The sequence below is a fragment of the Callithrix jacchus genome, chromosome 14, assembly GCF_049354715.1.
Source record: "Callithrix jacchus isolate 240 chromosome 14, calJac240_pri, whole genome shotgun sequence".
Classification (NCBI taxonomy): domain Eukaryota; kingdom Metazoa; phylum Chordata; class Mammalia; order Primates; family Cebidae; genus Callithrix; species Callithrix jacchus.
The window spans coordinates 26,462,806-26,486,962 of NC_133515.1; the positions used below are offsets into that span (position 1 = coordinate 26,462,806).

The window sequence follows — 24,157 nt, forward strand, 5'->3', positions numbered from 1 at the left end:
TGAAGAAGGTCATTGGTAGCTTGATGGGGATAGCATTGAATCTGTAAATTACTTTGGACAATATGGCCATTTTCACAATATTGATTCTTCCCAATCATGAGCATGGAATGTTTTTCCATCTGATTGTGTCCTCTCTTATTTCCTTGAGCAGTGGTTTGCCCTTTACATCCTTTGTTAGTTGTATTCCTAGGTGTTTTATTGTAGCAATTGTGAATGGGAGCTCGCTTTTGATTTGGCTCTCTGTTTGTCTGTTATTGGTGTATAGGAATGCTTGTAATTTCTGCATATTGACTTTGTATCCTGAGACTTTGCTGAAGTTGCTTATCAGTTTCAGGAGATTTTGGGCCGAGACAATGGGGTCTTCTAAGTATACAATCATGTCATCTGCAAATGGAGACAATTTGACTTCCTCCTTTCCTAATTGAATACCCTTTATTTCTTCTTACCTGATTGCTCTGGCGAGAACTTCCAAACTATATTGAATAAGAGTGGTAAGAGAGGGCATCCTTGTCTTGTGCCAGGTTTCAAAGGGAATGCTTTCAGTTTTTGCCCATTCAGTATGATATTGGCTGTGGGTTTGTTGTAAATAGCTTTTATTATTTTGTGATATGTTCCATTGATACCTAGTTTATTGAGAGTTTTTAGCATAAAGGGCTGCTGAATTTTGTTGAAGGCCTTCTCTGCATCTATTGAGATAATCGTGTGGTTTTTGTCTTTGGTTCTGTTTATGTGATGGATTGCGTTTATAGATTTGCATATGTTGAACCAGCCTTGCATCCCTGGGGTGAAGTCTACTTGATCATGATGAATAAACTTTTTGATTTGCTGTTGCATTCAGTTTGCCAGTATTTTATTGAAGATTTTTGCATCTAATTGGTCTGAAGTTTTCTTTTTTAGTTGAGTCTCTGCCAGGTTTTGGTATTAGGATGATGTTGGTCTCATAAAATGAGTTGGGGAGGATTCCCTCTTTTTGTATTGTTTGGAATAGTTTCAGAAGGTATGGTACCAGCACTTTGTACATCTGGTAGAATTCATCTGTAAACCCATCTGGACTTGGACTTTTTTTGATTGGTAGGCTATTAATTTCTGCCTTGATTTCAGCCCTTGTTATTGGTCTCTTCAGGGTTTCAACTTCTTCCTGGTTTAGTCTTGGGAGAGTGCAAGTGTCCAGGAATTTGTCCATTTCTTCCAGATTTACTGGTTTGTGTGCATAGAGTTGTTTGTAGTAATCTCTGATGGTAGTTTGTATTTCTGTGGAATCAGCAGTGATGTCCCCTTTATTGTTTTTTATTGCATCTATTTGATTCTTCTCTCTTTTCTGTATTAGTCTGGCTAGCTGTCTATTTTGTTGATCTTTTCAAAGAACCAGCTCCTGGATTTGTTGATTTTTTTTTTTTTTTTTTTGAAGAATTTTTTTGTGTCTCTATCTCCTTCAGTTCTGCTCTGATCTTAGTTATTTCTTGTCTTCTGCTAGCTTTTGAGGTTCTTTGATCTTGCTCCCCTAACTTTCAATTTTCATGATAGGGTGTCAATTTGAGATCTTTCCTTGCTCCTCATGTGGGCATTTATTGCTATGAATTTCCCTCTAGACACTGCTTTAAATGTGTCCCAGAGATTCTGGTACATTGTGTTTTCGTTCTCATTGGTTTTGAAGAACATCTTTATTTCTGCCTTCATTTCATCGTTTATTCAGTCGACATTCCAGAGCCAGTTGTTCAGTTTCCATGAAGTTCTGCGGTTTTGAGTGAGTTTCTTAATCCCGAGTTCTAATTTGATGGCACTGTGGTCTCAGAGACTGTTTGTTATGATTTGCATTCTTTTGCATTTGCTGAGGAGTGATTTACTTCCAATTATATGGTCGATTTTAGAGTTGGTGTGATACAGTGCTGAGAAGAATGTATATTCTGTGGATTTGGAGTTGAGAGTTCTGTAAATGTCTTACTCAGTTTGCTTGGTCCAGATCTGTGTTCAAATCTTGGATTTTCTTGTTTTTCTGTCTCATCGATCTGTCTAATATTGACGGTGGAGTGTTAAAGTCTACCACTGTTATTGTGCATGAGTCTAAATCTCTTTGTAGGTTGTTAAGGACTTGCTCTATGTATCTGGGTGCTCCTGTATTGGGTGCATATATATTTAGAATAGTTAGCTCTTCTTGTTGTATTGATCCTTTTACCTTTATGTAATGCCCTTCTTTGTCTCTTTTGATTGTTTTTTATTTAAAGTTCATTTTATCAGAGACTGGGATTCCCCTCCTGCTTTTTTTTTGCTCTCCATTTGCTTGGTAAATCTTCCATCCCTTTGAGTCTGTGTGTGTCTTTGCAGGTGAGATGGGTCTCCTGAATACAGCACACCAATGGTTCTTGACTTTTTATCCAATTTTCCAGTCTTTGTCTTTTGATTGGGGCATTTAGTCCATTTATACTTAATGTTAATATTGTTATGTGTGAATTCTACCATTTTGTTACTGGTTGATTGTTTTGCCTTTTGGTTGGCGTGATTTCTTCATTGAGTCATTGGTCTTTACCATTTAGTTCTTTTTTGCAGTGGCTGGAACTGGTTTTTCCTTTCTGTGTTTAGTGCTTCCTTCAGGAGTTCTTGTAGGGCAGCTCTGGTATTGATGAAATCTCTCAGCAATTGCTTGTCCGTAAAGGATTTTCTTTCTCCTTCACTTATAAAGCTTAGTTTGGCTGGATATGAAATTCTAGGTTGAAAGTTCTTTTCTTTAAGGATGTTGAATATTGGCCCCCACTCTCTTCTCGCTTGTAGGGTTTCTGCCAAGAGATCCACTGTGAGTCTGATGGGCTTCCCTTCGTGAGAGACCCAACCCCTCTCTCTTGCTGCCCTTAGCATTTTTTCCTTCGTTTCATCCCTGATGAATCTGACAATTATGTGCCTTGGGGTTGCTCTTCTAGAGGAGTATGTGGTGTTCTCTGTATTTCCTGTATTTGAATGTTGGCCTGCCTTGCTAGGCTGGGGAAGTTCTCCTAGATAATATCCTGAAGAGTGTTTCCCAGGTTGGATTCATTCTCCCCGTCTTCTGGTAACGCCGATCAAGCGTAGATTAGGTCTTTTCACATAATCCTGTATTTCTTGGAGGCTTTCTTCATTTCTTTTTGCTCTTTTTTTCTCTTTGCTTGCCTTCTCGTTTTATTTTATTGAGTTGATCTTCAGTCTCTGATATCCTTTCTTCTGCTTGATCTATTTGGCTATTGAAACTTGTATATGCTTCATGAAGTTCTTGTGCCATGTTTTTCAGCTCCATCAAGTCATTTATGTTCTTCTCTAAGCCGGTTATTCTAGTTAGCATTTCGTCTAACCTTTTTTCAAGGTTTTTAGTTTCTTTGTATTGGGTTACAACATGTTCCTTTTACTCAGAGAAGTTTATTACCCAGCTTCTGAAGCCTGCTTTTGTCAGTTCATCAAATTCGTTCTCTATCCTGCTTTGTTCCCTTGCTGGTGAGGAGTTGTGATCTCGTGGTGGGGGAGAGGTGTTCTGACTTTTGATATTTTCATCCTTCTTGCCCTGGTTTCTTCCCATCTTGTTGAATGTATATAGGTTTGATCTCAGGTAGCTGCTTGCGAAGGCAGCCTTTCCTTTGTCTGCCTGCAGAGGCGCTGCTGGGATGCCACGGATTCAGTGGAGCTGCTGCATGTTTTTCCTGCGTCTTAAATTTGCTCAGGAAAACTAGGCCAGCTTTTGCAATGGCGGCTGCCCTTCCACACCGAGCTCTTTCGTTTCTGGTCCCTCTGTAACTGATGTTCTGGGTGCAAAACTCTGAAGTGAGAGTTTTTTTTGCCTGCTAGGCTTTGTTGGGGGAGACCCGTCCTGCTGTATGGCCTGTTTCCCTGCGTTCAGTTCAGTTCCTCTTCTTTCTGGGAGCAGGTAGGTTGGTCCCACCAGCTTTTTTTGGCTTTCTCAGCTTCAGCCAGTGCTTCCACCTGGATCTATGCTGACAGCCCCGGATCTGGCCGAAGTTGCTGTTCTGCCCTGTTCAGGCAGCTCGCTGAGGCTTTTCAGCCCAGCGAAGATTTCCTGTTCGGTGGGTTGTAGAGGGCTTGGGTGGAGCGCTGTGTCCCAACTGAAGTCCTAGAAGGGGAGATCCCCTGGTGCTCTGGTCAGTCTCAGGCACCACCTGGATGGGGCAGTGCCCCACCTTGCCTCAACTTGCCCTATTTGGTTTATATCCACTGTCCAACCAGACCCACAGAATGAACCTGGTAGCTCGTTTGGAATTGTGGTGACCACTTGGCTTCTGTGTGTATCTCGCTGGGAGCTGCCTTCCAGATCCGCCTCTTATTCAGCCATCTTGGGACCTCCCTATAAAAACCATGTTATTTCAGCCCTAAAGTTATGAGTTTAGGCTCTTAAAATACTGGTTATATCACCTAGATATGCCTTTTGGTCAAACTGAGTATCAGTGCCATAAAGAAATAGTTTAATGTCATGTTGAAAGCTCAAGTACTGTCTCTATAGCCAGCTTGAACGTTTCAGATTTATTCTCTATTTTTCCTGCAACATGCTCAAAAGATGCATGTTCAGTTGACCACGATAAGCTTATTTAAAAATGTTTCACTCTTTGCTTATTGCTTATTTTGCCTTTTTTGCTCTATGAATAAAGCAGCATGTGGACAGCCTCTTTTTCCCAATTGTGAAGATAAAAGCAGAGGACAGTATAATAAATGCTTATGTACCTATCATCCAGAAGTAATACAATTTATCTTTTATTTTTATTTTTTTGTAGCGATGGGGTTTCGCCATGTTGCCCAGGCTGTTCTGGAACTCCTGAGCTCAAGCAGTCCACCCGCCTCAGCCTTCCAAAGTGCTGGGATTATAGGCCACTGCACCTGGCCTAGAACTAATAAAATGTAACATTTTGTTATATTTGCCTGCTTCTCTGTATTTAAAGAAATAAAGCATTATAACAAAAATTGAAGCTCCTGTAATACCCCTTTCCAATTTCATTCTCTTCTCTCCCAACCTCTCCAGAGAAAACCACTATCATGAATCTTAAATTTGTATAAATGGTATCATACTATAGATACTATTCTGTGTCTTTTTTCTCCATTTATCATTGTTTTTGAAATAGGTTCATAATGATAAATATAGGCAGGATGCAGGGGCTCACACCTGTAATGCCAGCCCTTTGGGAGGCCATGGCAGGAGGATCACTTGAGCCAGGAGTTCAGAACTAGCCTGGGAAACATAATGAAACACTGTCTCTATAAAACAAAACAACAACAACAACAAAATTATCTATATATGTAGTGAGAAGGAAGGCATGCACTAGTCCATTGATTTTAACTACTGGATGGAATTACACTGATGTATCACATTTTATTTTTCTGTTTCCCTTTTGGTGGATATTAAGGTTGTTTTCAGTTTTTGCTATGTGTAAAGGTTTAGGACAATTGTATACTCACAAGTAGAATTGCTAGGTAAATAGCTCATTTTAAATTTTGCTAGAACTACAAAATTGCTCTCCGAAGAGGCTTTATATGTTTCCAGCAGCAGCGGTGGATGAGTTCATTTTTCCATACCTTTTCACCAACCCTTGGTATTGTCAGACTTTTTTTATTTTTGAGAAATGTTATCTTGTGTTAATAGTTATCACTAGAGCAGCCCCTTTTCTTTCAGTTACAGTCATAGTAAGGAATCAGTCTGCATGGAAGAAACGCTTTTATCATAACACTTTCAGCAGTGTACATAACAAAAGCTTCCCAGTGCACTGCACATTAGAGCCTATTGTTTAAATATATACCTATCAATATGTTATGTTGTTTGTTCATATATATATATATATGTGGCTTTACCAGAATTGAAAAGTAAAGTGTCTGCTCTTTGGCTTCTGAATGTTAAGGTGCTCAAGGACTCTATTCTAGATCCTCTGCTCTTTTCCATCTTCACTCCCACTAGTTGATCTCATACCTTTAAATGCCATTGATTTTTAATTTTTTATCTTCAGGGCTGCATTTATCTCTAAGTGCATAATTGACATCTTTACTCAGATGGCTTAAGGTGTGTCTCAAAATCCATATGCCTACCAAAAAAACCTTTATTTTCCTTTCTCCACCACTTTCTCCCAATCTTTCTACTATCAGAATAATCTTTTTTATTTAAAGTTTTTGGCATCATTAAAAAATTAAACATATGTATAATCTGGGTTACATTATAATTGATGAATTTCATGAGACTTCAACTCCCCATTTGCATTTTTATTTATGAGGTTTGGTGTCAAATTTCATTATGGTAATCCAGTGTGAAAAGAGCAAAACCCAACTTACTGCGTAAACAGCCTTGCCGAGGGAATCCCATCTGATGCAAGGATTTTAATAGTCCTTTTTTTTTTTTTTTGAGACAGGGCCTTGCACTGTCACCTAAGCCGGAGTGCAGTGGTGCCATCTCAGCTCACTGCAACCTCAGTAGTTCTAATGGAGAAAAGTGCTAAAGGGGTCACCAGATGGAGGAGAACAGTATATATATGCATGGTTCTCAAGTATTTTACCTGTAGCATAACCCACATTATAAGTGGTGTTTTAGTTCAGTGAAGTATTACATGAAATTTTTGTTGTTAATGTGAATTTTATTGATTTTGAAGTTTTTTTTATGTTTAATTTTGTTTTTGAAATACATTTATAATTGTACAGTTATAAGCATTGGGCCTTTTTACCCAATTAGTAAAATACAGATTATTAAAGCCAACAACAAAAAGTTATTGGTAGCAGAGGAACTGTTAACATTTTGTTTTTTTCCAGTGGAGGATTGAATCCATAAATTATGATATATTCAGGTTTTAGCATAGTACTCAGCTGTAGAAAGATGTTAATGATGCACATTCAATAAGAAAGCAAATTGCAGAACAGTATATATAGCATGATACCACTCTATAAATACGTAGAGGATATGTTTGTGTAGGTGTGTAAATAAATGATAAATGGATGGATAAACAGAGGCCTGAAAAGATATGCAGTAAGCTATTTACAGGTTTACTTCTGAGGAGAGAAGTTGGATTGTTTGAATCATCCCATATTGTTTCCTCTTTAACTTCTTATTTTGGAAAATTTAAACATATGCAAAAGCAGAGTGAATATCCAAATGAATCTCTATGTACCTGTCACTCAGCTTAAACAATTATCAACTCTTGGCTGATTTTACTTTATTTATCTTCATCCAACCTAATCCCTATATTTTCCCCTGGGAATCCATATACATTTAACCCTTCGTGTCCACAGAGGATTGGTTCCAGGATCCCCACTAATACCAAAATTTGTGGACACTCAGTTCCCTTATATAAAATGAGGTAATATTTGCATGTAACCTATGCATATCCCCCATACTACTTTTAAGTAATCTCTAGATTAATTATATAATATCTGATACAATGCAAATGCTATGTAAATAATATACTATATTGTTTAGGGAATGATAAAAAGCTTATACGTGTTTGGTACAGACACAGCATTTCATTTTCATTGTTGAATATTTTTGATATAGAATATTTTGTTGTCTTTGGTTGGTTGAATTTATAAACACTGAACCCACAGATATGGACGACCAACTGTGATTTCATATGTAAATATTTCCATATGGATTTCTAAAAGATGAGTGTTGTATCCCTCTATTCCTTGATGCATCCTTTCTGTCCTGGAGACTCGTATCATACAGGGCTTGGATATGTGCATATACATTGCCCTTGCACTGTATTTTCTGTTCCTTTCTGAAAGCCAACAGCCAGATGCTGGATTTCTCAGACTAGTCCTTTAATTTTCTTATCTTTCCCATGTTCCATTTTGAGGATAATAACAGTACCTTCTTCATAGGCAGGTTGGGAGGCTCATTTCATTGCCTGGAATAGTAATTGCTGTGTATGTAGGTTCTGTAGGTTCTAAATATTATTATCATTATCATGATCAATTTTATCTATGTAATCTACTTTCTGCAAAATTTCCTCAACTTTATTTTCCATTTTTTCTCATGAATTCTTTATTTTGGCTATCTTTAATTTTCAAAAAAGGGTTCTGTTTCTTATTTTTAAAAAATTATTCTGTTCTTCCTAGTTGATGCAGTATTGTCTTTTGTTAAAGATCATTGTATTTTGGAAATTTTCTTATGTTTCATGTACTGTTTCTCAGAACTTCTTCTCCTAATCATCCTTTTCTTTCCTATCCCACTTCTCTTTTTAAAGAAAGAGGTGGGAGGGAGGGAGGCAGAGGAGAGAGTGGAAGGGAGGAGGGTAAGGGAAGCTAGATTTAAGTATAGGCTTTCTGAGTACCTGCCCTTGCTAGTCTTTTCAGGCAGATAGACTGAGCTACAAAAATTAATTTAATAAGTAAATAAATAAGTTAATTCATTTAATAAGTATATCTTTTAGCTCTTATTCTGTGCTAGTCATACTGCTGGGGACTGAGGTTAAAATTATGAACATTACAGGCACAGACACTGCCCTCTAGGTATGGGTGAATTGTAAATAATTGAAGAAATGTAATAAAAATTAAAAATAAATTTAATAATCAAATGGATATTTATAATTACAAACTGTGATATGCACTAGGAGTATGTTAAAGATAAATGTAGAATCAGGGATGGCTCCTTTCAGGCACTGATAAAACCTGAAGAAAGATGAGCTATTAAGTTTGTGGGGGCGTGGGGAACGGTATTCCAACTTCCCTGGCTAGTATGTGTGAAGAAGGCCTAGGGCCAAAAGGAACTGTGCATTCTAGACATAGAAGGAAGGTCTGGGAGGTTGGGGTACTGAGCAAGTGGGAGGGATGGCTGGAGAGGATGAGCAAGGAGGTGAAGATGACATTTTTTACAGCTGTTAGGAGAGCAAGGATTCTTTTTTTTTTTTGAGACGGGGTTTTGCTGTTGTTACCCAGACTGGAGTGCAATGGCACGATCTCAGCTCACCGCAACCTCTGCCTCCTGGGTTCAAGCAATTCTTCTGCCTCAGCCTCCCGAGTAGCTGGGACTACAGGCGCGCACACCATGCCCAGCTAATTTTTGTATTTTTTAATAGAGACGGGGTTTCACCTTTGTTGACCAGGATGGTCTCGATCTCTTGACATTGTGATCCACCTGCCTCGGCCTCCCAAAGTGCTGGGATTATAGGCATGAGCCACCGTGCCCGGCCTAGGATTCTTAAAGACAAGTTCAAAGTAAGACTTGCTGTAGCGATGCAGATAAAGTGCAGTGGGAGTTAAGAGGAAAAGTATTTTGGGGAGAATCAGGGCAGCATCTGAGTATAGAAGGATTAGTTGTGCAAAGGCATAGCTGAAATATTTCAGGCTATGTTCAGGAAACAGTTTGACAGGAATGCATGAAGGGGAGCAGTGGGAGGTGAGGATGGAAAGGTAAGTTGGAGTTAGAGTTCTGAGAATCAGGCTGATGAATTTAAATTATTTCATAGACATTTGAAAGCTTTAGCACATTATAAGCACAGAGCAGAGGTGCAGGGAGGGACAGTGTAGTAAGAATGGAGGTAGTAGGACCTGAGAGGTAATATGGGGTGGAGGGGGGGGGAATGGAATACGTTAGTATAGTGAGAATGGAGTAGAAGAGAAGACACTAACAAGAACAGGTGCACAATAAATAGGTCTTAGTGAAGGTTTCTCTGAGCCCTTGAGCCTGGAAAGAGACTGCAGGGCCATTAACAGACACTGGAAACATAGGGAGAGAAACAGGCCTAAGAGAGGAGTCTCCACTTGGGCTGACCAGACTAGCCCCCGGAAATCAGTGGCTATTTGGTTCACCTGGCTTCCACCGTGCCTAAGCTTTTGCTGGCAGGAAGGATTCCTAGAGAGGGTTAGTGAGCTGGTTTATAGGAATGTTGCTTGTTGGGAGATTAAATACAGCAGAGTAGGTACCAGTATAGAACTTGGGACAGGGCAGGAAGGAAAAGGCTACATTTTGGGAGTGGAAAAAGAGAAAACCAAGTGTAGCCAAAGTTCCTGAGATGTCTTTGTCATCTTTCCATGGCCCCCATGCCATCATTAGCCTGTTGCTGCTTTGAAAAGCCACGATATGACTAAGTAATTCCTTTTCCTTAAGATGTTCCCCTATTAAAATGCAGATGCCCCTGGGGAGGGGTAATCTGTTCAGCCTTGTCACCTATTAATACATTGTCATGATTAGGTGCCTTCCAGGTGACAGCTTTCTGACAGCACCTCCTTGCTGTATAAGACAGATGATGAGCGTGTTTTGATTTGAAGAGAGAGTTAAGGGAGAGGTTCAAAAGTGGGGCAGGAAATAGAATTACCATATGCTCCAGCAATTCCGCTTTTGGGATATACCCAAAATAATGGAAGGCAGGGATTCAAATAGGTATTTGGATACCAGTGTTTATAGCAGCAGCATTCACAGTAGCCAAAAGGTAGAAACAACCCAAGTGTCCATTGACAGATGAATGGGTAAATAAAATGTGTTACATCTGTGTAGTAGAATATTACTCAGCCTTAAAAATGGAGGACATTCTGACTTACGCTACAACAACATGGACGAATCTTGAAGGCATTATGCGTAGTGAAATCAGCACCTCCAAAAAGGATGAATACTACATGATTCCACTTATATGATGTACTTTGGGTCCTCAAATTTAGAAACAGAGTAGTAGTTGCCAAGGGCAAGGGAAAATGGGGAATGAGTTAAGTGATGGTACAGAGGTTCAGTTTGGGAAAACGAGAAGAGTTCTGGAGATGGATGGTGGTGATGGTTACACAGCAGTGTGAATGGATGTACCTGATATCACTTAGCTATATACTTAAAAGTGGATAAAAATTACAAATGTTGTGTATAATTTTGGGTTAAAATAATGTATTTTATGTTATGTTTATTTTACCATTAAAACAGTGGGGGGCAGGTGTGAGTGCTGAGCTGTGGTGGGGTTCTGGGTGGCAGAGATGCATGAGAGCTCCAGGCTCTTAAACGGCAGTGACGGTGTGTCTAGAGGGGCAGGCCATGCAATGAAAGGGAGGCCCAAGTGGGATAGTACATCCACCTAGCTACCTTTGTCCTTTTTGTTTTGTTTTGTGCTTTGATTGGAGGACCTGAAAGTGAGTTTGCAAGGTATGGATCTTTGGGGTTATATTCAAACATAACGTTTGTGAAATTTAAACCAATTTGTTGAATCAAAACACATTTTAAAACAATTTCTAGTATTTTTAACTTAGATATGATTTGGCTCTGTGTCCCCACCTAAATATCATGTTGAACTGTGTTCCTGAGTGTTGGAGGTGGTCCTGGTGGGAGGTGATTGGATCATGGGGGTGGTTTCTGATGGTTTAGCACCATTCCCCTAGTGCTGTCTCATGATAGAGTTCTCAGGATCTGGTTGTTTGAAAGAATGTAGCACTTCCCGCATTTCTGTCTCTCTCCTGCTGGCCAGGTGAATATGTGCCTGCTTCCCCTTTACCTTCCACCATGATTGTAAGTTTCCTGAGGCCTCCCCAGAAGCAGAAGCCTGTGTACCCCACAGAACTGTGAGCTAATTAAACCTCCTTTCTTTATAAATGACTCAGTCTCAGGTATATCTTTATAGCAGTGTGAGAATGAACTAATATAGACTTATTGTTTTAAAAATTGCTACAGAAATATAGACAGTAAAAGTAATTGTTCACCAGTTTGTCTTGCCCCCTTACCCACTGATAACTACTATCTGAGTACTACACGATCTGTCCTGCAGTTTGCTTTTGTTAGTCTAACATTATGTCATTTTCTACTTACCACACACGTTTATTACTCAGGTCTACAAATTTGAGCCCTTAAATAAACAAATTTTGCATTTAATATTAAATTGTGGTCTAGCATATACAAGATTAAAATTCAGTTTCTTTAAGGCTTGCTGAATAAGTTATCTTCTAAAATAAATATATACCCATGTCATGTGTTGTTCATGATGGTGTTTATTCAGGGGTTTTAAGTTTTCCCCTCCAAGACTTTTACAGATTTAAATTCTACAGTGCATGATTGTCTTTTTCAAATGAAGTATTTTCCCCTGCATAAGCAAAATACAACATTAAATGAAAATTTTTAAGAGAATGAAAATCATCTACCTCCCTCACAAATTGTTTTATAATTAATTTTAGTCGTTATTCCTACAAATATTTATTTTATACTCTGTAAATACCATATAACAACACATCATTGGCATTAAGTGGGAGTGACATGAGGCAGTAATTTCTCTAGAATTTTAAAGTCCGATCCCTGTTAGCAGGCTGGATCCTCAGAAACCCTTCCCTATCCCCTCCAGTCTTACTTCCTACAGAAATGCCTTTGCTGAGCTGTTTTCATAGTATTCTTCTGCTTTTTTATGATGGATAAGAAACAGCCACATGATTATTTCTATAACTTCTATACAATTAGTGGTACAGTCAATAAAGACTCTTACTTTAATATTCCTTGATATTAAAAGCTATGGAAGAAATTTATCTTAGAACCTAGCCTGAAACAAAATCTTTCCCAGTGAAACAGTGTTGCTTTTACCAGTGAGTGTCCTACAACCCAAAACATGATTAACTTTTGTGTTTTAGCTGTTGAGATGCTCACAGCTAAACTTAATCTCAGTTGCAGTAGCTTTTATTAGCCTAGGCCACTGATTCTCAACAAGGGGCATTTTTGCCCCTCGGGGGACATTTGGCAGTATTTGGGGCCATTTTTGGTTGTCACAACCAGGAGAAAAAGGGGTGCTGCTACTGGCATCTAGTGGGCAGAAACTGGGGCTGCTGCTAAACACCCTAGAATGCATAAAACAGCTGCCTCCAACAAAAGAATTACCCAGCCCAAACTCAATAGTATGGTGGTTGAGATACTCCAGCTCACATTTACAGAATCAACTCACACTTTTGAACTTACTTTATTGTACCTGCATTATATATCTTTTTAATAAACTGCTTCGTTATTTTTTTCAAGTGGAGGCATGTAAGTCATAAACATGACTTTAAATTTTGAAAGTTTCTGAAATTGACATGGTTTTGGTATTGTTTTATGACATCCTTTTGGTTTGGGTTCACCATATTATAGAATGTTTGTACTGTCTTCTTTTTATCTTTCTGTTCGTTATTATTATATGTTAGAGATTTCATTGGAAATCATGATGTACCTTTTACCTGTTATTTTCTTAACCTTGTTACAAGAAAGAGGTGTCTTACTCTGAAGAGATTTTTTACTTTTGAGATGCAAATGTTTTTAATATCCCTTCTCTTAACTTTCATGTCATTACTATGAAGTGTTAAAATATTTCAGATTTTTTTAGTAATCTGATTCATTGTGTTTGTAAATGCTGGTTAAGTTGGCTTTAAAAAACCATACTATTGGTCTAGTGTATCAATATATTGCTCTCCTGGGCTGTTACTACCAATCAGCTGCATATTTTTGATGCTATTTTTAACATGATTTTTACTTCATTTTATTTTTATTTTTGAGATAGGTCTGTGGGCCAGTCTGGAGTGCAGTGGTGCGATCATGGCTCACTGTAGCCTCAATCTCCTCGGCTCCAGTGATCCTCCCACATCAGCCTCTTGGCATACCTGGAACTACAAGCACGAGCCACCTCACCCAGCTAGAGATGGGGTTTGGTAGAGATGGGGTTTCACCATGTTGCCCGGGCTGGTATTGGTCTCCTGTGCTCAAGTGATCTGCCTGCCTGGGCCTCCCAAAGTGCTGGGATTACAGGTGTGAGCCACCACAACTGGCCCTGTTTTTATTTGCTAATTTAAAAAAAATTTAACTGTAATTTCCATGAGAGCCTGTGATAGGTAGAGAGAGTTCTCTGTTTTTGTTGCTTTCATTATTGGTGTCCAGATTCTTTTCAGAATATTTTCACTGGGTTCTACATCTACTGATTATGAAACTAATTTTTTACTTACTTTGCTTCCATCTTTAGTTGTTGATATTATATATAACATGGTCATATTTACAGCAGAAATTGTTTTTCTATGTATAATATCCTTTTTTCATTTGTATCAGGTATGGGGATTTAATGTTACTTTATTATTTATGTTTTAATGTTTTTTTTTTAAATTAAAGTTTGCGTTTTTAGAAAATAGTAGACTCACATATATGTAGTACATGTATTTGCAAGAAATAATACAGAGTGATTCTGTGTACCCTTCACCTAGTTTCCCAGGTTTTTACATGTATCCATAGTTCTTTTTATTGCTGAGTAGTATTCCATTCTATGGATATACCAGTTTATTTAACCGTTCACCCATTGTAGGAGTTCTCAGTTGCTTCCAGTTGTTAGCTATTATGAATAAAGCTGCTGTAAAAGTGTACAGGTTTAAACTCCCACCAGCCAGTGTGTGAGTGATCCTGTATTTCTGCATCTTCTCAAACATTTGAGGTTGTCACTATTTTTTATTTTAGGCATTTTGATAGGTGTATGGTGCTGATTGTGGTTTTAATTTGCATTTTTCTAATGGCTAATGATTAGGAACATCTTTTCATGGGCTTATTTGCCACCCATATCTCCTCTTTGGTAAAATGAAACTTCTCTACTTTTCTGTGTCTTCAAAATTCTCTTCAATGAAGTGTTTAAAAGTGAACCCTTTTCATTATTTTATGTTTATTTCTGGTTCTTAATTTCTTTTCCTACGTCAGTTGCTTTGTTTTTGTCACCAGTATATGGATGTTCTGTCTATAATTTAAAAGATTGGGAGAATGAGCTTCTATTTCATTCTCCCCACTTTTTGCCATATGAAATTTTTTTAAAATAAAGAAATGTTCTGGAATTTTTATGATCAATACAAAAAAGAAGAGAAAAAACATACTTCTGACCCAATACGAAATCAGTCATTCTGTGCAGGAGCACTTGAGTCTTTATAAAACCATCTCAATGTTAAATTCATTTTTTTTTTCCAAAAAATATTTGATTGTTGGCTATACCAGGCACAGTGCTAGGCACTGGGAATAAAATAGTGATTCATCCTCCAAATAAAAGGAATCTAGTGGCCGGGTGTGGTGACTCACTCCTATAATCCCAGCACTTTGAGAGGCTGAGGCGGGTGGATCACCTGAAGTCAGGAGTTCAAGACCAGCCTGGCCAACATGGTGAAACCCTGCCTCTACTAAAAATACAAAATTACCCGGGTGTGGTGGCACACGCCTATAATCCCAGATATTTGGGAGGCTGACGCAGGAGAATTGCTTAGAACCTGGGAGGTGGGAGTTGCAGTGAGCCAAGATCATGCCATTGCACTCTGGCCTGGGCGACAGAACGAGACTTTGTCTCAAAAAAAAAAAAAAAAAAAAAATCTAGTGCTCTCTTGGGCAGCACATAACACTAAAAATGGAACAATACTGAGAAGATTAATGTGGACCTGCACAAGGATAACTTTCGAAGTATTCCTTTTTTTTCTTTGTTTTTTAATTTGTCCACCAAACCTCTACTGTATGGAGCTGTCAGTGAGGCTGGCACTCCACACTGAGGGAGGACCACATGGAGAGGCCCTGAAGTTGGAGAGAACCTGAACCAGGGAGATCTGCAGACAGGCCTGGGGTAGGGATGGCATTTCAACATTTTTGTGACCAATGAAAATGCTGCTCAGTTTATTTCATATTCCTCTCCATGTAACTTTGATCTTTCTAGTTTTAAATGTGGTCAACTAGTTTTTACAATGCTGACTTAGTAATATTTTCTGTAGAATTTTAACCTTTTTGGGGGGATGTGGGGAAGGTTTTTTATTGTGGTAAAATATACACAACAAAATTTGCCATTTTAACTATTTTTTAAGCATAAAATTTGCATTTTAATTAACATCTTAAATATATAATGATACTTTTAATGCTCTGGTCTTTTGAAGATTTTAGGAATTTCAGTTTCAGTCTAACACATGCTTTCTGGGACTTTCTACCATTAAATAATGCTTTGTTTATAGATTGATGGATTCACTTATTCATTCAGCATCTATTTTTTGATTGCCATCTGTGCATCCAGCATATTGTTAACACAGTGGGACGCAGTTACTACCCTGATGCCATTTATATTTTAGTATATAATGTGTGTTCTTGGCTTTTTCATGTGGTATTTTAAGATTAAGCCACCCATGCCTATTGAGTGTGAATCGACTTTGGTCTTAATGGGTTTGTACAATGTATTTGAGGACAGTTTTAGTATTTTAAATAGTACCTGAGTTCATTAGAAGGCTATCTGGCAACTCTGTGATTAGAGTTTTGTTCACATTTTAGAATTCATGTTACATATACTTCATAAAATATAATGCATGATATTTTTGCTTTCTTTTGTTGTATTAGCTAAAGAATATGTTCAGCAGCAAATAACAGAAAACTTGAGCACAGTGGCTTATCTGATAGCAGAGTTGTGGAACTAGGTCTCTTTTTACCTCATTGCCTGTCCCTGCCTTCAAGCTGGTTACCTTGTACATGGGACATGGGCTTCCCCATCAGTGCTTCTCAGAGGCAGGAGCTAAACAGCAACACACCAAGGTGTAGTCATGCATCCTAACTAGTTCTTACTCATCTGGGACTTCTTAAGATACATGTATAAATTGCTTCAGCAGTAGCACTTTATATTTGTATGTGTGTGAGAATTTACAAAGCTCTTTGACATATGTGATCTTATTCAGTCTCCACAAATAAGGAAAACAATTCAGCTTGCTGAGGATCACAGTCAGGAAATGGCAGAGCTGGGGTTCAAACCCAATTATCTCTAGTCCAAGTCATATGTGCACTAAACCCATCAGGCAGGATAAAAGCCCAACGATTCTTTGGCAGGTTGGTTTAATAGATTCTAGAGGGAATGCCTGATGCCAGGTGTTGCTGCAGTGAAGTCCGTCAAGTCTCACCATACAAAATGACAATCTTGAATACAGATGGCCCTTCTGTTATTCTTGATTTCATCTTCAGGGTATAGTTGTTTTTATTTTTTAGTAAACTTATTTTTTGAGCAGTTTTAGGTTCAAGCAAAATTGAATAGAAAGTATAGAAGATCCATGTACCCCTGGCCTCACACATTTATAGCCTCCATCACTATCAACATCCTACACCAGAGTGGTACATTTGTTACAGTCCGTAAGCTTCCATTGACATGTCATCATCACCCAAAGTCCATAGTTTACATTAGTATTCACTCTCTGTATTGTACATTCTGTGGGTTTAGACACTTTGTAATGATATCCACAATTATAGTATCATACAAAATAGTTTCACTGCTCTAAAAATTCTCTGTGCTCTGTTTATTCATCTTTTTTCTATACTAACCCCTGGCAACCACTGATTCTTTTTTTCTTTTACTGTCTCCATTGTTTTGCATTTCTAGAATGTCATATAATTGGAATATGTAGCCTTTTCGGACTGGCTTCTTTCACTTAGTAATATGCATTTAAGTTTCTTTCTTGTCTTTTCATGGCTTGATAACTCATTTTTTTAGTACTGAAAAATATTCCATTGTTTAGATGTACGGGTTTGTTTATCCATACACCTGCTGAAAGACATCTTGGTTTCTTCCAAGTTTTGGCAGTTATGAATAAAGCTGCTATAAGATATCTGTGTGCAGGTTTTTCTGTGGACACATTTTTAATTAGTTTGGATAAATACCAAGGATCACACTTGCTGGATCATATGGTAGGTGTGTGTCTGGCTTTGTCTACCAAAGTGGCTGTATGATTTTGCATTCCCATCAGTAATGAATGAGAATTCCTGTTGCTGTAAATTCTCACCAGCATTTGGTATTGTCAGTGGTCTGGATTGGACCACTCTAATGGGTTTTTAGTGGTATCTCGTTGTTTTAATTTACAGTCCCCTAGTGACATAAGATGTTGAACATACTTGCCATTTATATTAGTATGTCATCTTGGTGAGTTATCTGTTCAGGTCTTTTGCTTATTTTTAAGTTCAGTTATTTTCTCATTATTGAGTTTTAAGAGTTCTTTGTATGTTGTGGATAGCAGTCCTTTATTAGATATATCTTTTGCAAATATTTTCCTGCAGCTTCTGGGTTGTCTTCTCATTCTTTTGAAGGTGTGACTATTTTTGTTATGAAATAATTTTTACCTGTCATACCTTCTTTTTTCCTTTTCCTTTTTAGAACATAGGAAATACATTTTTTAAAATACCTGTCTTAGTTTGTTTAGTGCCGCTATAGCAGAATACCTGGACTAAGTAATTTATTGAGAGTAGAATTTTATTTTATGCAGTTCTGGAGTCTGGGAAGTTCAAGATCAAGGTGCTAGTGGGGTTGGTTGTCTGGTGAGGGCTGCATTCTCAGGAGGATAGGCATGGTGTGTCCTCACATGGCAGGAGGAAGGGCAAGGGGGTATGAACTGCCTCCTGCAGGCCCTTTTCTAGGGGTACCTAATTCATTCATGAGGGTGGAACCTCATGGTCTAATCACCTTTTAATACTGTCTTATTACTGTCACAGTGGCAGTGCCTGAATTTTGGAGGGGACATATTCAAACCATAGCAATCACCTTCGTCTTGAGTTTCAGGTGTACAGCATACAGTTAGTCTGGCCTTTTAAAAATCCACTTACCGAATCCATTTTGATTGGTTATCAACTTGAATGTTTTTGTAATAAGTTTTATTTGTTTATTTTTGTATCCTCTGTTTCCTACAACATTGACTCTTCCTTTCTTGTACCTTCTCATAATCAGAAATTTATACCTTTTTCAAAATACAAATGATTCAGTGTTTAAATACTTCTCTAGTCATACTGTTTTTCCATGTCTCCCATCTGTTTCCTTCTTTTCACTAATTCAGCTCAAGAAAGTTTGTTGAACACATACCATGTTCAAGTACTCTCTCTGGTTTACAGACTCAGGATGCAAATAATAATACAACTTAAAATATGTATAAGGATATATCAGGATGCAAATTATAATACAACTACAGGCTCATGTGGACATCAGACTTTATAAAAAAAACTGGATGGAATTTGCTTTATTTTTACCCTTTTCTTCCCATCTCTATATAATCAATAGTAACTTCTAGCATTCTATAACTTTTTATATCATTTTAATGGCACATGTAATTTACTGCTTATTTCAGCCTCACAGATTCTTAACACTTCCTCTGTCATTCTACTAATATTGATATTTTACTTTCCAATTTCAGTGTTAAGAGAAATGAAGTGTTCTCTGCAACTTGCAAACTCCCTTACTCCTTTAAAAAAATCACAGTGCTATAAATGTCAGACAGGCATTTCTCTGGTCACTCTTGTTTTCCCTTAGATGTGAAAGCTTCCTCGGGTCTGGATTCCACCAGAGGTGAATCTGTAGTGACTCCTGGATTAGCCAGGAGGAAGGAGGAAGGAAGTCTGTGCACCAGTTTTAGGGGACAGCTTTCAGAACTTCAAGCCTCACGAAATTCCAAACAGGTTTGGTTGGTTGCCAACTCTTTAACATGTTAAAGACATTGAGGGTGGGGCAAGGATCTTTTGATACTGCCATGATTTCTTATAAAGAAGATTGTAGTATGCATACAATCTCAGACTACAGAACATTTTTTTCTAGTAAAGAAACACCTCACACTGACACACATACCACATATTCACTGTTATCTATCCTCATTTCTCTTGTTTTTCTGAGGACGAGTGATAAGCTGGCTCCATACTGAACAGACACTGTCCAAAGGCTGGTGTATAGGGAGCTCTATTTGGGTCCTAAAGCTTTCTCCTTTCTAATGTGGCCTTTATAAGGTCTGGAGCTGTTCCTCCCATTTGTAATTTTCCTGGATGTCATAGCTACTCCGAGTTGGCTTCCTTTCCCAAAGGTCAAGAGTGGCTTCAGGCCACTCCAGATTGGTCAGTTGCTGTGCATGCTCATTGAATTTATATCAGTAGTAACCCAGATAGCATACAATTTAGAAAAGTCAGCCTCTTGGTCAGCTAGAACAATAATCAATTTAAAGGCACACAAGTAACTTTGGGAGTCCATCTGCTGCTGCTCCTCTCATCTATTGGGAATGGCTCATAATTTGGTTCTCTCTTTATTCCATCGTGTTGAACAATCCTGACTATATCCATTCTCTTTCAGCGGTCTTGCGAGTGGCTGGTTCCCTGCAGAAGAGCACAGAAGTGATGAAGGCCATGCAAAGTCTTGTGAAGATTCCAGAAATTCAGGCCACCATGAGGGAGCTGTCCAAAGAAATGATGAAGGTGACCTGGGGCTAGCCCTGCTTCCCTTTGCAAACCCTGGAGTCACTTTAAGCAAGTAGCAGGGGGCTAGGGATAAGGGTGGGTGGGGATAAACAGACTACATCTGCTGCACAGAAATAATGTTAAGGAGTAGCTGTTAACATTGATTGAAACCATTTGAGCTCAGCATGGCAGAGGCTGAGTCAGATTGCCAGAGTGCTCTGTAGAAGAAACAAAAGTCTGCCCAGAGCTCTAGAGGATCCTGGGCAGGGGGGGATCCGAGGAGCAACCATTTAGGATCAAGGAAAGAAAGTTTGCAGGGTCCAACATAGGCAAGGAGATGGAAAGAAACTTTATTTACAAAAACAGGCAGAGACCATATTTGGCCTACAGCAGCTGTAGTTTGCTGATTCTTGTTTTAAACTAAAAAAGGAGAGTCTGAGAATCAAATAGCATGTAAATACCTGCCACCCCCAGGATCAGGGTCTGGCAAGGACTGTTAATCGTGGCCTTCAGACAAGGACAGAGATAAAGAGGGCATTGCTGCTGAGCCCCAGCAGCCACATACTGTCATATGTCCTAGTCTGTTTTCCTAGCTATCTTGAGAGGTGGGGCTTTTTGTCCTCTTTTTTTTGGAGACAGAGTTTCACTCTTGTTACCTGGGCTGGAGTGCAGTGGCGCGATCTCGGCTCACCGCATCCTCTGCCTCCTGGGTTCAGGCAATTCTCCTGCCTCAGCCTCCTGAGTAGCTGGGATTACAGGCACGCACCACCGTGCCCAGATAATTTTTTGTATTTTCAGTAGAGACGGGGTTTCACCATGTTGACCAGGATGGTCTCAATCTCTTGACCTCGTGATCCACCCGCCTCGGCCTCCCAAAGTGCTGGGATTACAGGCTTGAGCCACCGCGCCCGGCCTTGTCCTCTTTTTATACAGACAGAAACTGAGCCTTTGGGTTGCCAGGTAGTTTCCCTAAGATTACCATGGTTGTAAGTGAAGATCTGGAATTGGGGCACTGATGTCTGACCTTATCACGTGAGCTGTCACAGAGGAAATGAGGATGGAAGTCCGTCACACAGATGATGTTTCATGCTTCAGACCTGTGGCTGACAACCAAGAGTATACACCTCAAATTCTTATATAGAGGCTATGCATAGAAATCACCTCCCTTCCTCTCAGGGAATTTCATTTATGAACTTGAATATATACAGGCTTTAGGGCATAGGAGAGAGGGGCTGGAAAAGAAAATTGGCAGAAAAGCAATATAAAAAAGCCCAGGTTCCAGGTGGTTTGAATGAGAACTTCTTGGGCAGTAGCAGCAAGGAAAGAACTGGGTCAGGACGGTATGTCCTTTACAAATAGTGTGTAGGTGTCTTGCCCTCAAGTTGGTGATGACTGTTCACCTAGAACTGGATAACAAGATCATGCTTGGAGTGCTTTCAGGCCTGCTCATCTTAACTCATAGACCCTCCAGGATCTCAGAGGGAAGCCTTTTTTTTTTAAGAATCTAGGACCTTTTTCATAATGGTTTCTGAATAATGGGAGCAATACAGATTTGGAGGAAGGCTTGCATGTAGTAGGTTGTGAAGACCCCAGTAGGGGCCCAGCTCCTCAAGGGCAGGAACACAATCTTAGTTATTCCGTTTGTCCCCAGGCTTATTGTGTGGCACAGATCAGGACTTTGATGAATCCTTGTTGGTCGAATGAATAAATAAACAACAACTTCTACCTCCAGAGTGTGAAAGGCTATTACAATTAGGATTCTGGTGGACTCTTTTTAACCAATTAGCAAGCATTTATTGCACTTCTTTTACAGTAGCCCCCAGTACTAAGATGACCCCATTCGGGGAGGCCCTAGCGTTCCACCTGGGTGAACATGAATGTGAATTTATTTGTTTTTTGGTTTGGAAGAATGGATCTGAGTATCGGCAGAACGGGGTGCTCGTTAGATTCAAGCAGGCAGCCGGAGCTGCCACACATGACCTTTTGCTCCTTGAATCACCAGAACATCAAGGTACAAAGCAAGGGACTTCGTTTTTTCAGGTGGCAAGACAATCAGGATTTTCTTTTTCTAGCAGTTTTGTGGAAACCTGAACCCATGCCCTCCACCACAGCCACTCAGCCCCCTCCTACCTGTTCTGCCCAGGGATGTCAGCAGCCCCTTTGTTGACTTTGGAGGGTGCTCTTCTGACTTTTGCTTCAGTAGCAACCAACATTCAATAGGGCCCTAACTGGGAGTTGAGTAACTGCTAAGCACAAAGACCGCAGGGCCAGGTTGGTTTGGGCCAGTGTTAAAGCCATTTGCTTGTGTCCTGCGGTGGTGCCATGCTGCCTTGAGAACCAAGGAGGCTAACTGGCTGGCTCCTGCAGGCTTCCAGGCACAGGACTTCTGGAAAAGTATCTGGCCTTTACCTTGTTGGGTCCAGAAATATTATCTTAGTTCTCCCACTCCTGGGTGATCAGGTTTTGGTTAATAGATCCTTGCAGACCTACCAGATTACCCTATTCTGGCATATGTAACCTGGACAAACCAGAGTCCTCTTCAGGACTTTTTTGGCTTCTTTCCTGCTATTGGCATTTGTTGTCACAGCATCTACTACAGCTCCAAACACTCTTCATACCATATTCCCACCCCTGTGTTCACAGATTATATTTGCAGTCTTAGGGCAGATGCTTCCTAAAACAGCTCTGGAAATACACTCATCTGTCAGCGAGCTGTTTCCCAAATGCTGCCATTATATTAAGTCTGAGTTACTTTAGGAAGCTCTGTTGACAGCCAGTAGTGTCACTTCCTAACCCTAGGGTGTTAAATTTAGAGAGCCTTTTCCCCTTGGAGCTTTTGCATTGCTGCAGAGAGGACACATCCACTGTTTCCTTTGGCCAATTGTCTTGTGTGTCAGTCCTTGAAAGGATGGACTGCACTTAGGAGCTCAGTCTAGGTGATATGTAGGGTGTCTGATGGAAACAGATTTAACAGTTGACCGAAGTGACATATTTATTTTGTGTTTAGGCTGGGATCATAGAGGAGATGTTAGAGGACACTTTTGAAAGCATGGATGATCAGGAAGAAATGGAGGAAGAAGCAGAAATGGAAATTGACAAAATTCTATTTGAAATTACAGCAGGTATGACCATGAGATCCATCTTTTCTCCTCTCCCTTTATCATTATTCTTCCTGCATTCACCAAATTAACTAGTAGCTTTTTCTTTAGGCTTTAACTCCCTTCTACATTTTTAACATTTTAGATTATGCAGCTTATTTCTTGAAAAGTAAGCCCAATTTCTATAGCCTAGCCATCTTTTAAAAAACACAAATAATTATTAAAATTTTTAGAGTTTTCTTGATTTTAAGGGAAGATACTGCTCTCATGTATTGCTGTTGGGATTTTAAATTGGTATAGCCTTTGTTGAAAGCAGTTCGGCAGTAGCCATTCAAAAGCCCTTGACCTTGCCAGGTGCGGTGGCTCACACCTGTTATCCCAGTACTTTGGGAGGCCAAGGCGGGTAGATCACTAGAGCCCAGGAGACCAGCCTGGGCAACCATAGTGAGACCTCCATCTCAAAAATATATATATTAAGTCTTTGACCTAACAGACTGACTTCTGGGAGTTTAAACTAATGAAATAATTAAGAATGTGCTGAAATACTTAAGGATGTCTGTAGTAGCATTATTTATAATAAAGAAAAGTCTGAAGGCCAGGCACAGTGGCTTACGCCTGTAATCCCAACTTTGTGAGGGAGGCTGAGGCAGGTGGATTGCTTGAGCTCAAGAGCCCAGCCGGGGCAAGATGGTTAAACCCTGTCTCTACAAAAAAATATAAGAATTAGGTGGTGTGGTGGCACACGCCTTAATCCCAGCTACTTGGGAGACTGAGGAGGGAGGATCGCTTGAGCCGAGGAGGTCAAGGTTGCAGTGGGGCATGATCACACCACTGAGTCCAGCCTGGGTGACAGTGAGATCCTGTCTCCAAAAAAAAAAAAAAAAAGTTCAAAACAAGCTAAATGCCTAATAAAATCATTTGTGTTACATTTATTTTAATGGAATACTATATATTGTGATAGATGATATAGAAA

General features: G+C 39.3%; 1 protein-coding gene and 1 pseudogene across 2 annotated transcripts in view; both read left to right on the forward strand.

Moving 5' to 3' along the window:
* Positions 1 to 24,157, forward strand: part of CHMP3 (charged multivesicular body protein 3) — a 64,015-nt gene that overhangs the window by 34,634 nt on the left and 5,224 nt on the right. For both annotated transcript variants that reach the window (XM_002757526.7, XM_035273389.3), the window contains exons 4-5: positions 19,983 to 20,104; positions 23,094 to 23,208. In XM_002757526.7, the coding sequence (XP_002757572.3) occupies positions 19,983 to 20,104; positions 23,094 to 23,208 (237 nt within the window). The remainder of the gene's footprint in view (positions 1 to 19,982; positions 20,105 to 23,093; positions 23,209 to 24,157) is intronic.
* Positions 15,248 to 15,346, forward strand: LOC118147575 (U6 spliceosomal RNA; annotated as a pseudogene).